The 15,880-nt window shown below is 49.2% G+C and overlaps 1 protein-coding gene across 15 annotated transcripts in view; it reads left to right on the forward strand.

Annotated features, from left to right (window-relative positions):
• The window catches only part of CEP164 (centrosomal protein 164), an 81,621-nt gene that overhangs the window by 40,890 nt on the left and 24,851 nt on the right, over nucleotides 1-15,880 (forward strand). For 13 of the 15 annotated variants that reach the window (XM_021062899.1, XM_021062884.1, XM_021062891.1 and 10 more), the window contains 2 exons: nucleotides 6,077-6,457; nucleotides 7,676-7,756. In XM_021062899.1, the coding sequence (XP_020918558.1) occupies nucleotides 6,077-6,457; nucleotides 7,676-7,756 (462 nt within the window). The remainder of the gene's footprint in view (nucleotides 1-6,076; nucleotides 6,458-7,675; nucleotides 7,757-15,880) is intronic. The other 2 variants (XM_021062887.1, XM_021062897.1) reach the window with 1 other exon arrangement.

The raw sequence follows: 15,880 nt of genomic DNA on the forward strand, positions 1-15,880 counted from the left end.
GCCAGGGATTGAATCTGATCTGCAGCTGCAACCTGTGCTGCAGCTGTGGCAATGCCAGATCCCTTAACCCACTGTGCTGGGCTGGGAATTGAACCTGCACCTCTGTCGCAACCTAAGTTGCTGCAGTCAGATTATTAACCCATTGTACCACAGGAGTAACTCCCTTATTATCTTTTATTATTATGTTCTTATTATTTCTCTTTTCACATTCTTACTGTTCTGACTCTTATTTCTTGGTCTTTAGCTCATCTCAGGAGCCAGGGTGAAGGTCCCAGACCAGCTGAGGTTCAGGATGTCAGCTGACCCCACAAGGTGTAGGTGGCTCTTTCCAGCTGACTCAGCTCGTGCCACTGGGCAGGTCCTGTTTTATATTTAGGCTCTCTCTATTGCCTCAGAAATTGTCCCCATTTTTGGCTCTGCTCAGTCAGGTTGGTTTTTTTTTTGGCTGCATCCATGGCATGCGTAAGTTCCTGGGCCAGGGGTTGAACCCACACCACAGCAGTGACCCAAGCCACAGCAGTGCCAACACTGCATCCCAAACCTGTTGTGCAACCTGATCCAGGTCTGCTTTGAAACTCTTCCTTCTGAGTAGGGCCTGGTCTGTTGGCATTAAATCCGAAGGCTTCCGTCTCTTTGGTTCCTTGAAATGGTAGCTTTATTTCTTCTCATCTACCATTAAGACCTTATGAGGCTGTTGGAATCAGTAGCTCAGATTTTGAGCCCAGAAGGGGGACCACGAGAAGGAATGGGGTGCCAGGAGGACTCTGGCTTTTGGAGAAGGGGGCAGTCTCCATGAGACCAAGTACGTTGAGAGCATTCTGCCCTCTTCATGTGCGCATGTCCAGCACCTGGCCCGCTGCCTGAAACATAGGAAGTGCGTGGGTGTGTTTTGCTGAGAGACAGATAGGACCAATAGGTGAATGAATGAATGGGCCCCCTAGGGACTGGGGGGTATCCTGCAGGTCCCGTTGCGTGGTTTTCCTCCCCTGGCCTTTCCCAGGCCCTGGGTGGAGTGGATACTTGGTCCCGCTTCTGCTGGGGAAGACCCCGATGTAGATATGGATCTATCATAACGTATTTTGACTGGGCTAGTTAATTTTTACTCTATAATAGAGTACAAATGTCAACAAAAAATGGGATTTTTGACATGTCTTGAATTTTCAAAAGCTTCCCTTCTAATCTTTATGTGCTTCTTTAGGGGGAGTGGGAACTTTTAAATGTATTTTTTTATAACTGCTTTAATATAAATAGGCAACCCAATGTGATGGGGAGAAATGTCTGGAGTGGGAGGTGTTAAATACACTCCCCACCCCTGTCTCTAGCATCCCAGCAGATTTAGTTCTTTTTGCCACATGGAGTGTTGGATTCCTGTGTTCTAACCTCAGGCAGGAACTGGTGCTTTTCGTGGTGGGGAAGGTTGGTGGCAGAGATGAACGGGGATTTGAGGACAGACAAAGCTGCCTCTGCTTGGACTGTGCCCTTTGAAATGGCTCTTGTCCTGGTTTATAGATGTTGGGTCCAAGGCAGCCCAAGCCGGGGACCGTATTCTGTGGCTTGGTCTAACAGTCACTTTGCTCATGATTCCATGAGAGGGCAGTAGGATGGCAAGAATGGTTCTCTTTCTCTCTCTCCCCTTCCCCTCCTCTCCTGCCTTCAACTTAAACTAGTCTATTACAGAGTCAAAAGGGATAGATAGGTTCCTGGAACAGACACTGAGAATGGATGGGCGTGAAAGAGGGGAGGCTGAAGGTAGGCGAGCGGGCAGCAGGTGGCCTTGTGGTGCTGGTGAAAACCCATCGGCAGATGAAAAGGGAGGGGGGAGCTGGGCTGAGAACTAACAGGATGATGTCAGTGTGATGGGGTGCAGTGCAGAGCTTCGAGACCGACTGGGTGGGAGTGAGACCTGGAAAATAAACTGGACTGATGGTTAGCTTGGCTGGGGTCTCCCCAGAACAGGGTCAGTGCATAGACTTCGTGTTCAGCCCCCCTGTCCCCCACTCCCTCCCTCCTGAGCCCCTTTGATTATAGAGCCCCTGCCTTTGTGCTCTGGGCCAGAGCAGGGGGATTGTAGCATGGAGGGTGGTAAATATTCATGAAATAGTTCTTACCGGCAGTTTCCTGCACCCTCCTCTTCGAGCAGGTGGCAAAGTCTTTTTGGAAAAAGCAGCAGGAATTTTCCTTGAGATACCCAAGGACCCAGGGCTGTGACAGGAAGAGACAGAAACAGTGTGAGCACAGTTGAGCTGAGAGCAGGGCTGTGCTAGGGTGCAATCCCCGTCTTTGCCTGGGTACCCCACAGAACACTGGTGCAAGTCCTGGGTGTCCTGCTCAGGTCCTCAGACCATGGGCCCCGCGATGGGAGGAGGTGCAGGGGCCCAAGTGAAAGGAGAGGCACGTGGAGTCGGCTGGGTTTTCCAGACTCTCAGCTCTCGTTCATCCGTTTGTGGATAATCCGCAACAAACACTATCTTTACCCTTAAAACGTCGCCCTGGGTGTACTGTCACTGCCATTAGTTGACATGGGCGCAAGGAATGCAACTTGATTTATTCGAATAACAGCCATGTTGTTGTATTTCACCATTTAGGGTCCATCATGGGAAACTCTTCTTTTGAAGAACTGGAACTTGAGAGTAGCGTGGCCTGGGCCTGACATTCTTGTAGTCTGGCCATTTTCTCTCATGTATGAGGATGGAAATCTCTACCTGGATCTGGTGCCCTCTGATTTTTTGATAGACTACTTGTTTATCCCTCATCTTGAATATTCATCATTAACACTCATTTAACTATTTTTCATTTTGTAAGCACTATAGCGGAGTCTAAACGCTATATAACTTTGTATATAAATATCTCCATTTTACAGAGTAGACTCCTATATCTGCATTGCTACACGTCATCATTTTAAAAAATGTACTCAACAAGCATTGACTGTGTACCTATTATGTGCCTGAAACTATGCACTGAGGATAATAGGGAGCTGATTGGGTGAGGGTGGAAGGTGGAAGTCAGTAGTTATAATATCAGAACTTCCGCATGCTGTGGGTTCACGGGCAGGATGTGTGTGGCTGGAGATGACCTTGGAGGAGCAGTCAGGGGCCAAGCTGGATGAGGAGGGCTGTGGGCTGTGTGAGATGTGAACTTGTGGTCTGGCACCTCTTCTTCCCCTAACCTAAGATCTGTTGCCTTTCTCTCATGAGATAGCATGACTCGGGTGGATTGGCCTTGCTTGCTGAGTCAGATACTGGTCAATCCCCCCAAGATACTCCAAGGTCCTTCTTGGGGTCTGTGAGCCCCACAGACTGGTCCTTGTCTGCTGACTGCTGTGGGACCACCGAGGTGAGGAGGCCTGGCCGTGCCCTGAAGATGCCTCTTGAATGGGAGGAGCTCATCTCAGCCCCTCTGAGCCCAGTGACCCTTCATGCTGTGGTCAGGGTGTCAGGGTGGGCGGCACTAGAGGGCGCCCTGCCTTCGTGCTGCTGGGGCCCGAAGGAAGCCCCTACCCTCTCTCTTCACCCTCTGCTCTTCTCCCTGGGCAAGACGTGGGGCTGTCCACAGCATCACCACCACATCTAGTGCTGTTGACTTTGGGCAGCAAAGGCTTATAGCCCGGCCACCTGGGACATCTCACCTTTCTTCATAGTCAGCTGACTTCCTGGAGGAAAGGATCCATCTTCATATTTGGATCCTCATGGCGAGCTTTGGCCATAGAAGGTGCTTGGTGAATGAATGTGTGGTCATCTTGAAACATGAGCTAGCATTTATGGGCACTTACGGTGTGTCAGGCAGAGTTCTCTGTTCTTTGACTTGCTTAATGAGTGTTAACGCATTTAATCTTCCCAACAATCCTATGAGATAGGCCCTATTATACCACCCATATTTTATTTTTATTTTTTGTTTGTTTTTTTCTTTTTATGGCTGCACCTGTGGCATGTGAAGGTTCCCAGGCTAGGGGCTGAATCAGAGCTGTAGCCTCTGGCCTACGTCACAGCCACAGTAACTTAGGATCTGAGCAGTGTGTGCAGCCTACTGTACAACTCATGGCAACACTGGATCCCTGACCCATGGAGTGAGGCCAGGGATCGAACCTGTGTCCTCATGGATATGTCAGTCAGATTTGTTTGCACTGAGCCAGGACAGGAACTCCTACCCCCCAGTATTTTAGAGAAAGAAACTGAAGCACAGGAAAGTTACAGTTTGCCTAAGGTCACTGGGAGCATGGAGCCAAGATCTGAACCCAGGTGTTCTGTCTTTGAAGCCGGACTCTGAACGGTTCTGCTTTTGTGCTCTCTTAATCATCCTCGGAAAGTTTGGGAGGGCTTATCTGTCAGCTGTTGACCTGCAGTGGAGGTCATGTCTTTGGGTTCAGCGGACCTTTTGACATACACCGTGGATGAATGCCATGTTCAGGGCTTCTCTTTGGCCCTCTGGGTTCTAGACTCCTCTGGACTCCTTGTTGGAGTCTCCAGGGTCAGGAATCAGGAAGTCTCAAAAATCCCTGCCCAGAAGTTGTTCACACTGGCAGCCCAGGTGTTGGCACAGATGTTTTTCTGGGAGGAAGGCCTCCTCTGCCTGTGCCCAGGAAGGCTGGTGGGCTGTATTTCCAAGGGAGGGGCTCCTTTGCCTGTGGAAACTGACTCCAAAGGTTCTTCCTGGTCTTCACCGTGGGGCTCATGAGTGAGAAACAAGGTGAGCCGTTTCAGAGGTGCCCTGCTCCCATCTTCTTTCAAGAGACCCTGAGGAGGGGACCTTGATGGATTGACAGCCTGCAGCTGCCATACCTTTGATCCACCCAGACTCGTGCCAAGGCTGGGCTGGTTGATGAGGCACAAGAGGCCCTAGAGCAGGGCCGTTTCTGTCTGCAGGACTCTCTGCGCGGCTAAGACCTCGGAACTGTGCTGTGGCCTGAGCACCTGCCTTTTGTCTCCCCTGTCTCGGACCTGTGTTCCAAAGCCTCTCCTCAACTCCCTGATCTTCCACAGCCATTTCCCCCTAACCAGGCTCTCTCCATCTGGCACCTGCCACCCAGAGGCCTTACTTGACAGTCCTCCAACAGGAACCTGGCCCCAGGCTGCTTGTGCAGCTTCTCACTGAGGGAGGCTGTAGGAGAGAGCTGCTCTCATTGCTATGGAGGAAGGGCACCTTCTTGAGAGTTCTTCTATGCTGCCATTTATTTATTTATTTTCTTTTTAGGGCCACACCTGCAGCATACGGAGGTTCCCAGGCCAAGGGTTGAATCGGAGCTACAGCTTCTAGCCTACACCACAGCTCACAGTAATGCTGGATCCTTAACCCACTGAGAAAGGCCGGGGATCAAATGCACATCTTTGTGGATACTAGTTGGGTTTGTTACCGCCAAGCCACAATGGGAACTCTCTCTGCCACCTTTTTTTTTTTTTTTTGCTTTTTAGGGCCGCACTCGCGGCATATGGAGGTTCCCAGGGATCAAATCGGAGCTGCAGCTCTGGCCTACACCACAGCCACAGCAACATGGGAGCCGAACCAAGTCTGCAACCTACACCACAGCTCATGGCAACACTGGATCCCCGACCCACTGAGCAAGGTCAGGGATTGAACCCACATCCTCATGGATACTAGTCAGATTCATTTCCACTGTGCCATGACGGGAACTGCCCCCATGCTGCCTTTTAAAAGTGAAAATTGGAAATTCTAGACCTAGGTCCTGTGGTTCTATGTCATCATCATCATCATAAACAAATATTTTCCAAGCCTGCAGTCTATGGTTTGGCTAATGGGGCTGGAATGAGACAGACTGCTGGAGAATGTGTTCGGTGGTGACAGAGCTTTGTAGTTTAAGGCAGCGGATTCCAAGCCACCAGTGGACCATGGTCTGGTTGGGTATATCTGAATCGCCATAGAAGTTCAGAGTCGGTGGGTCTGGGTTGAAGCCAAGAACCTGTGTTTTTAAAAGCTTTTGGGGTGAGTGATAAATATTGGTATCAGAGCTGCAGCATGGGCCTGTAGGCATCAAGGAACAGCAGCTCCATCTTGTAGCAAGTCTCTGAACCCTGTGTATTAATTCCTGATGTCTGTCTTTCTGACATGGTCTGCTGCTCCCTAGGAATCTCCAAGAACAAGCCAGCCAGAGGAGAAAAAGGACGTTTCTCTTGATTCAGATGCTGCCGGCCCCCCGACTCCTGACAAGGTCTTTAGCCAAGGTGCAGACGACAGCCTGAGCAGTGCCGATGGCAAAGGGCGACGTGGAAGAGGGGCACGTTGGCTCCCAGAAAAAGAAAAGAATGAGAAGGATGATCCTGGGATGTCCAGGGATGTGGCGGACCTGGGGGTGTACCCTGGCGGTGATTGGCCTGCCGGAGCCAGCAGAAAGGAGGCACCAGAGGACCTGGTGGAGGCAGGAGAGAAGGGCTCTAGGAAGGAGGCAGCAAAGGGGCCAGAGAAGAAGGCTTCTGTCCCGAAAGAGAGCAGATCAGATGTGAGTGAAGTAAGTTACTCATCCCCCAGACAGTTGCTGGCTACAACCCTCCACTGCTCTCTTGAGCCCTCTGCAGTTTCCTCTCCCTTCATCTTTATTACTGAGTCATAAGCTTCATTTGCAGGCCCTGCAATGGACAGTCACCCTCAGCCAGAATCCTTAATTGTGACAAATCTGCCCAGACCCAGCAGGCAGTAAAATCCTGAATGAAAGTCCTAGCCTGCTGGCACTAGAAATTCAGAGCCGAACTTTGCTTCTCCATTGGCCCCTTCCTGGGGTATTCATGTTCTTCTGGTTTCCCACTTACTTCCTCCTGCCATTTCCTGCCTCCCCCTCCTACTTCTTGACAGCAGTTTGGGGTCAGTCATGGTCACAGCCTGTGTTCCTATGAAGGGGATGGGGAGGGTGCAGCGCAGCGGCTTTGGGAGTATCCTGCCCCAGCATTGGTAAATTAGGTTACAGGTCATTGATCTCTTTAGATCTTTAATAAACAACTCAAGACATGGGAATCTTGCTTTGGTGAGATCAGGCTAGTGATCCAGATGGACAGAGGTAGGACCCAGTGGGAGAGCGTTTGGCCATCTAGATTTTCCCAACCCTTAGTCCTGCTCCTCCTCTAGGTGGATGGTGAGGGAGTTCATTTAAAGAGCTTTCAGCTAGTTCCCGTCATGGCACAGCAGAAACAAATCTGACTAGAAACCGTGAGGTTGCGGGTTTGATCCCTGGTCTCACTCAGTGGGTTAAGGATCCGGCGTTGCTGTGAGCTATGGTGTAGGTCACAGACATGGCTCAGATCTGGCGTTGCTGTGGCTGTGGTGTAGGCCGACAGCTGTAGCTTCTATTAGACCCTTAGCCCGGGAATGTCCATATGCTGTGGGTGCAGCCCTAAAAAGCAAAAATAAATAAATAATAAATAAAGAGCTTTTAGCTGCTTCCTGGAAAAGATACCCTTATTCAGGTTATTTATTTTTTATTTTTTTATGATAGCTTCAGAGTGCCCCCTCAACTCCACTTCACCTGGCTTTACCTCCATGCATAAGGAGTGTTGTCCAGACTCCACTGGGCTGCCCAGTCCAGGTGGGCTGGGGCTGGTGTCCAGAGAGAGTGGGGCGGGGGGCAAAGGCCTCTCTCATATTTTCCCGAAGAGCCTTGTTTTAGCACCATGAATATGGGCCACAACCCTCTGTCCTCGGCCCCAGTGACTTCTTTGTGGGTCTTTCTCCCCAGGAGTCGGAGATTAGTGAACATATGAAGGAACTGAAGCTCTCAGACTCCACTGCTTCTGACCCCAAGTCCTTCCATGGCCTGGTGAGTCTGAGTCTGAGGTGGCGGGCAGCAGGTGCTGGAGAAGAGCTGGGTTTGCGAGTTCTTGTGGTTAAGTAATTTGCTGAGCATCTCACAGTTTGTAAGTGGGGAAGTTAGGATTGGACCTTGGGTCTTGCCTAACTCCATTTTCTCAGTCCTACCTGCTGAGGGTAGCACTGCCTACCTGATAGGTTTGTGAGAAGAGAGTGGGGGTAAAGAGTATAAAACATTAGCATGTAAATATCAAACAAACATTGCTATTACTATTTCTGCTGTGTGAATTGCCTGTGAAATCATAAGAGATCATTGCCTCTGGGCTTTAGTAGGAACATTATAGGAATCTAGGAGGTTAGAAACCATGTGTGTGTGCGTGTGTATGTGTGTGTTTATGGAGTCACTGAGCCGAGGCGAGGACTAGTCTTCAGGCCTGACCAGGAAGGATGCTGTGGTGTGGTGTCATTTCCAAAGTTAAGACTGTCTTGGAATGCCAATATCCATGATTGCTTTGTCCCAGCCCTTCCACCCAGCCTGCTGTATCCTGGCTTCACTTGCCAGGTTTGTATCTAAGGGGAGTAGTTCAGGGTGCTTTTTGGCAGAGCATTTCTTCCAGAAACCACGCTCCATCTGTTTGGAGGAGGCAGATCAAAGGGAAGGGATTAGTGGGAGAGGGTCAGGGATGAACAGTGATGATACGAGGGGGTGCAGAGGAATTAGGAGGCTGTGTGCTCAAGCCCCTCACTGAGCTATGGGCTTAGGAGCCAGATGGCAGCTGCACTGAGCGGAGCAGAACTCACACTGAAAGGAAAATGTCATCAACAAAGAAAGCCCACCAGCTGGGGGGCGGTGGGGGGGGGAGCTGCGAAGTCACTGTTGGCAAAAACTGTTGTGAAGAATCACCGTGTCACAGAAATCTCTGAAACAAGGGCCCTGGCCCTTCTGAAGGTGTCACCATGTGGAGAAATGTGCCCATTGGCATTTTTCTTCTCGCTGGGAGTGGGTGGAGGAAGCCACGGACAGCAGGACCAGACCTTGGCTGGGCGTCCTGCCATTTGTCAGGGCCGTTGATGGAGCTGTCCCTGTTAGCCTGCTGTCAGGTAGCAATCCTTCACCTGGCCTGGTGGGGAACTTGGGCTGGGAGGGGGCGGGGTCATGGCTAAGCCAAAGGGCAGCGGGGAGCCGGCACCTGGGTGGGCACTCGCTGCCCGTCTCAAAGAGAAGCCTGTGGAGGAAGTGCCTCGGATCCATCCCTTTTGTTCGGATGGCACTGCTATGGGAAGGGGAATGAACAGGCTGGGAGGAGCCTGCCAGGCCCTGTTTCCAAGCTGCTCACGGGTCTTCTGGGCACTTTGGCCTCCTGGTCAGGCACCAGGAGGGAGAGACAGCTGGAAAGTGACATGCTCTGCTGCACGTGTCATGAAAAGAGCCCAGCTTTGGAGTTGGCCCAGGGCACATCTGACCCCACCCCTGCTGCTTAGCAGATGTGTGACCTTGGGCAAACTGTGTAAGTGCTCAGACTGCTTCCTCCTCTGTGAGGTGAGGATAGTGGGACCAGACTCATAGGGTTATTCTCTGTAATTTGATTATGAAAAATTTTGAACGTACAGAAAAATTGAAAGAATTTTACAGGGAGTTCCTGTTGTGGCTCACAGAAGAACCCGACTAGCATCCATGAAGATGCGGGTTTGATCCCTGGCCTCACTCAGTAGTTTAAGGCCTTGGTGTTGCCATAAGCTACGGTGTAGGTCAAAGATGTGACTCGGATCCGGTCATAGGTCTCAGCTGCAGCTCCAATTTGACCCCTAGGCTGGAAACTTCCATAGGCCACAGGTGCAGCCCTAAAGAGAAAAAAAAAAAAAAAGAAAAAGAATTTTACAGCAAATACCTGCATACTCACCACCTGGAGTCTATGGTAGATAGTTTACCATATTTGCTTTATCACATTTCTTTCCATATAGCTACAGTGTTATTTTGAAGATGAAAGTAGGAGTTCCCGCCGTGGCACAGTGGATTAAGAATCTGACTGTTCACTTTGAAGGTGCAGGTTCGATCCCTGGCCCGACGCAAGTTGGTTAAAGGATCTGGCTTTGCCGCAACTGCAGCTTGGATTCAATCCCTGGCCTGGGAATTTCCATATGGCATGGGTGTGGCCATAAAATTAAAAAAAAAGATGAAAGTAATAGGTAGATGTTGAAATGCTGGCACATAGTAGGCATCTTTCTGGAAGGTGGGGTGGAGGAGAGGCCCTGTGTCCCTGGTGGGTGCTGGCCACGATGGAGGAGAGCTGACTGCCCTGTCTCCACTGGCTCCAGGACTTTGGTTTCCGCAGCCGGATCTCAGAGCACCTGCTGGATGTGGATGTGCTCTCCTCGTCCTGGATGGAGCCCGCTGGGAGATGAGTCTCTCTGGGGCTAGGCAGGGGGGCCTCACTTTTGGGGGTCTCCTAGAGCTGAGTACTGCCTATCCCGGGGTGGCTTTCTGGAGTTCTCTCCTTATTCATTAAGAAGACCCTGACTGTGCCAGAATTCATGCTTTGCTGCTGCTGAGAATTACTGCGTTCCTTGCCCCACCCTCCTCTCCCCTATCTTTATGTGTTTATCCATTCATCTGGCAACTGAGGACTGAGCGTTTGCTCCTGCACAAACCACTGTGGGTTTCAAGACACTTCCCAACCTGGTCTGTCCAACCCCTGCAGCCTCATCCTTGGCCCACCTGCCCCATCCCAGCTGTGCCCACCACTCACCATTCCTGGGGCCACACCATCCACCTCCACCACTCTGCCTACCAGGCTGCTTCCCCTTATGTCCCGGCGAGCTCTTTCTTCGTCTTGGAGGCCACCTCTGACATCACCTCCTCCAGGCAGGATGAGTCGATCCTTCCCTTTGCTTCCTTTAGTGCCGCTTCTTTTGTTTATGGTTCTGTCTCCTCTGCCAATATGAGCTCTGTGCAGGCATAGGTGTCGGCGGACCCAGAGTAGGGGATAAAGGTGACTCAGACAGATGCTTTTATTTTTTTTATTACTCAAATGAATTTATCACATCTGTAGTTCTATAATGATCATCACAATCCAATTTCACAGGATTTCCATCCCACAACCTAAGCACATCCCCCCACCCCCCAAACTGTCTCCTGCAGCGACCATAAGTTTTTCAGTGTCTGTGAGTCAGCATCTGTTCTGCAAAGAAGTTCAGTCTGTTCTTTTTTCAGATTCCACATGTCAATGATAGCATTTGATGTTGTTGTCTCATTGTATGGCTGACTTCACTTAGCATGATAATTTCTAGGTCCATCCATGTTACTAAAAATGCCAGTATTTCATTCCTTTTAATGGCTGAGTAATATTCCATTGTGTGTATGTACCACATCTTCTTGATCCACTCCTCTGTTGATGGACATTTAGGTTGATTCCATGTCTTGGCTATTGCAAATAGTGCTGCAGTGAACATTGGAGTACATGTGCCTTTGTGCCTCGTGGTTTTCTCTGGATAGATGCCCAGGAGTGGGATTGCTGGATCAAATGGTAGTTCTATGTTTAGTTTTCTGAGGAATCTCCATACTGTTTTCCATAGTGGTTGCACCAATTTACAGTCCCACCAACAGTGTAAATTCTCCACACCCTCTCCATCACTTATTGTGTATAGACTTTTGGATGATGGCCATTCTGGCTGGTGTAAAGTGGTGCCTCAGAGTGGTTTTTTTTTTTTTTTTTTTTTTTTTTTTTTTTTTTTGTGTCTTTTTGTCTTTTTTGTTGTTGTTGTTGTTGTTATTGTTGCTATTTCTTGGGCCGCTCCCGCGGCATATGGAGGTTCCCAGGCTAGGGGTCTAATCGGAGCTGTAGCCACTGGCCTACACCAGAGCCACAGCAACGCGGGATCCGAGCCGCGTCTGCAACCTACACCACAGCTCACGGCAACGCCGGATCGTTAACCCACTGAGCAAGGGCAGGGACCAAACCCGCAACCTCATGGTTCCTAGTCGGATTCGTTAACCACTGCGCCACAACGGGAACTCCCAGAGTGGTTTTGATTTGCACCTCTCTAATAGTGAGTGATGTTGAACATCTTTTCATGTTTTTTGGCCATCCATGTCTTCTTTGGTGAACTGTCTGTTTAGATATTCTGCCCATTTTTTGATGGGGTTTTTTTGTTTTTTTGGTGTGAAGCTGCAAAAGGTATTTGTAAATTTTGGAGATTAATCCCTTGTCAGTTGATTCATTTGCGAAGATTTTCTACCATTCTGTGGGTTGTCTTTTCATGTTGTTTAGGGTTTCCTTTGGTGTGCAGAAACTTTGAAGTTTGATTAAGTCCCATTTGTTTATTTTTGTTTTTATTGTCAATACTCTAAGAGGTGGCTCTGAGAAGATGTTGCTGTCGTTTATGTCAGAGAGTGTTTGGCCTATGTTTTCCTCTAAGAGTTTTATAGTGTCTGGTCTTATATTTAGGTCTTTAATCCATTTTGAGTTTATTTTTGTGTATGGTGTTAGGGAGTGTTCTAATTGCATTCTTTTCCATGTGGCTGTCCAGTTTTCCCAGCACCACTGATTGAACAAGCTGTCTTTTCTCCATTGTATATTCTTGCCTCCTTTGTCATAGATTAGTTGGCTGTAGGTGCATGGGTTTAATTCTGGGCTTTCTGTCCTGTTCCACTGATCTATATGTCTGTCTTTGTGCCAGTACCATGTGGTTTTGATGATTGCTGCTTTGTAGTATAGTCTGAAGTCCGGAAGCCTGATTCCTCCAGCTCCATTTTTCTTTTTCAGGATGTCTTTGGCTATTCTGGGTCTTTTGTGCTTCCAAACAAACTTTAAAATATTTTGTTCGAGTTCTGTGAAAAATGTCCTCGGTAATTCGATAGGGATTGCATTGAATTTGTATATTGCCTTAGGTAGTATAGTCATTTTGATAATATTAACTCTTGCAATCCACGAGCATGGTATATCTTTCCATCTATTTGATTTCTTTCATCAGCGTCAGATGCTTTCAAAGGAGCTTGAAGCCAAGATCATTTTGCCGCCTCTGCTGGGTTGTTGAGAGGAGCTTCTGACACATGGTCTCTGCAAGTTGAAGGGGGCATTTGGTTTGGGTGAATCAAGCAAGGTATTGAATGTGAACTAGGCCTGGGGGCCCTTAGTCCTGAGGCAGGGTAGAGTTGTGAGGGTGGCTCGCTGGAACCTGACGTGTTCTTAGCTCTGGCCGCAAAGCCTTCCTGGACCACTGCTTAGCCACCAGGTCCCTGGTGCCTCTGTTGGCAGCACTGGGGATCTGTAAAGGCATAGCCAAGGCCGGGGGTTTAGTCAGCAGGGTTTGGAGCAGGCGATTGCGAGGCACCTTTGGCAGCAGGTCAGTGGGAAGGTTATTGATTTGCCTCCTAAACCTGGCCAGTGTGAGCATGCTTGTGAGGGGTAGTGAGTGAGGGGCTTTCAGAAAGATTTCTAGGTCCTCCTAAGATCTCATGAGGCCAGCAGCCTCTTTGGGGGCCACACCACTTGGTATAAAGTGGTAGCAGGGCCTGGCTTGGATTCGGTCCCCGCGAGGCAGCCAGCTCTGGCAGAGAATCCCTAAGCTGTGGCTCATGCCAGCACGTCGGGGTGTGGAGCAGTGCTGGGCACTCAGGTTGGCTGACTGTGTAGAGCCCTCTGTGGGATTCAGTTTCTGCCTCTCTCCCACTTCAGGGTGTAGCGGGGCTGAGCAAAGGGGCAGAGCTGGAGGGACAGGCTGCAGCTTCTCTGTGGAACGGCTGGAACCACAGGTCCAGTCCCTTGTTTTTCCTGGGGCCTCTTGTCCATTTTCCATATTCTCTGTATCTCTCCCAAGGCCAGGGCCAGTGCAGAGGCTTCGAACTGAGCTAAAAGAATTTTTGTCCATGTAAAGATTTTTTTATGCAGCTTTATTGAAGTATAATTGATATAAACAGGGCATATTTAAATTGTATCATTTTGATAAGTTTTACTACCAAATGTATACACTTTTCAGACCATCACTACAGTTAAGATAATTATAATGAATCACAAACATGATGGATTTTATAATAAATTAAAAAAGTGACCATAACATTATTTCAAATAATAAGAAGGTCAAAGTCTTGCACTTCCCGCAGCCTTACTCCCACAAGTGGGGACTGGTAACAGTTTGCATCAACATTTTTCATGTGCCCTTCCAGAAAATAGTCTGTATACATGTAAGTGTATATATCTATTTTTTATTTGTTTTTTTTTTTCTCCCCATAGAAATTGGAACTATGGTATAGAAACTGTTTGGTAATATGATCTTTAAATTTGAGAATAGAGAGTTCCTGTTGTGGCTCAGTGGTAATGAGCCTGACTAGTATCCATGAGGACGTGGGTTTGATCCCTGGCCTTGCTCAGTGGGTTAAGGATCCGGTGTTGCCACAAGCTGCAATGTCAGTTGCAGACACAGCTCAGATCCGGCGTGGCTGTGGCTCTGGCGTAGGCCAGCAGCTATAGCTCCGATTCAACCTCCAGCCTGGGAACTTCCATATGCTGCACATGTGGCTCTGAAAAGACAAAATAGAAAAAATAAATAAATTTGAGAATAGACCTTTCACTTATTCCTCAGCTACTTCAGATCTGCCTTATTATTTTTTTTACTGATTGCATAGCATTCTGCTTTATGAATTCTGGTTTATTATGATTTATTTACCTGAGGACTGGATCATAAACAAAAACAAAACTCATGAGCTGAGTTTCTGTAGGGGAGTGTCATCTTGGGCAGTCTTAGGCAAGAGGCTTAGAATGCGCTTGCTGTCTCCCCTTTCTGAAGAGTGCTGGCATGCCTGATTTCCTTATCTGGCTCTTTCGACTTTTTCTGGGGCTAAAAGGTCTGGCGAGCAAGTAAAACTCTGTTCAAAGGACCTCCGTCCAGGTAACTTCCCCCAAAAGTATCCTCTTTCTTCTAGCAAGGGTGCTCATTGAGTTTCTAGCAGAAATATGGAAGATGAGGAGTTCCCTGGTGGCCTAGTGGTTAAGGACTCAACACTGTTGCTGAGGTCTGATCCTTGGCCTGGGAACTTCCACATGCCCTGGGTGTGGCCACCAAAAAAAAAAAAAAAAAAAAAAGAAAGAAAGAAAGAAAGAGATGGAAGATGAAACAAGAAGGAAACAGGCCTGTCTGCAACTCGTTCCTTCTGATTCAGGGCGCAGTATCCCAATACTTACTGTAATCACCACGCTTTGTTACCCATCTTATATTTTAGTTTGTGAAACAGACTGGCCTGTGTGCTTTTTTTTTTTTTTCCTTGAGAAGAGACAAGAGAGGGGAGCTATCTGCCGAGCTTGCTGTGATGTGTAGGGAAGGCTAGTTGTGAGTTGAGCACTGGAGGGGAAGGAGGTGGGGTGGGAGAAGGACAGCCTGCCCTGCCATTGTCTGCGGGCTCTGCCCGGCTGATGCGATTAGGAGTGGCAGCGCTGGCAGGGAGCCCTTCTGCTGCGGACACCGGGAGGCACTCTCAGGCAGCATCTCTATTTTTAATGCAATTTGGGGGAGCTGGCTTTTAGTTCAGACCCTGCCCTTCCTCACCCCTCCAGATGGCAGAGTCAGCCACAGCTGCTGGGGCTTAGGCTGCCGGTGGAGAGGCGTGGGGGGCTGTGGGCACGGGGTGGGACATGGAAGTGTGCCAGCCCGGCCGGAACCCCACTGGGGAAGATGGAGTGAGCTGTCTCCTGCCCCACCTCCCCTGTTAACCCTCGTGTCCCGGAACAGACGGGGCTCCCGTCAGCGTGACAGAAGGAGTGCAGGTCCTAGGATGGCGACTGGCACCACCAAAGCTGGGTTTCTTTTACTTTTTGTTTCTCACCAGGCCTGAGGAGAGGAGGAGCAGTGTACCTAGAGCTCGGATCAGTGGCAGGTCTTTTTTGGGCTGGAGTTGGGCTTCATGTGCAGGATCTCATTTATCCCTCACCAGACGCCCTGTGAGCTGTGCTTTACTTTCCTGTTTTGTGATGCAAGGAGGGACGAAAGGTTGAGTCCAGGCTGCCTGTGACCCCACCCCTGCAGAAAATTTTTGAACATGTAAAGAATAGTCCTTTTTGGAGTTCCCGCTGTGACGTAGTGGGTTAAGAATCCAACTACAGTGGCTTGGTTGGCTTTGGAGATGCAGATTTGATCCCTGGCC

Source organism: Sus scrofa, chromosome 9 (genome assembly GCF_000003025.6).
Source record: "Sus scrofa isolate TJ Tabasco breed Duroc chromosome 9, Sscrofa11.1, whole genome shotgun sequence".
NCBI lineage: Eukaryota > Metazoa > Chordata > Mammalia > Artiodactyla > Suidae > Sus > Sus scrofa.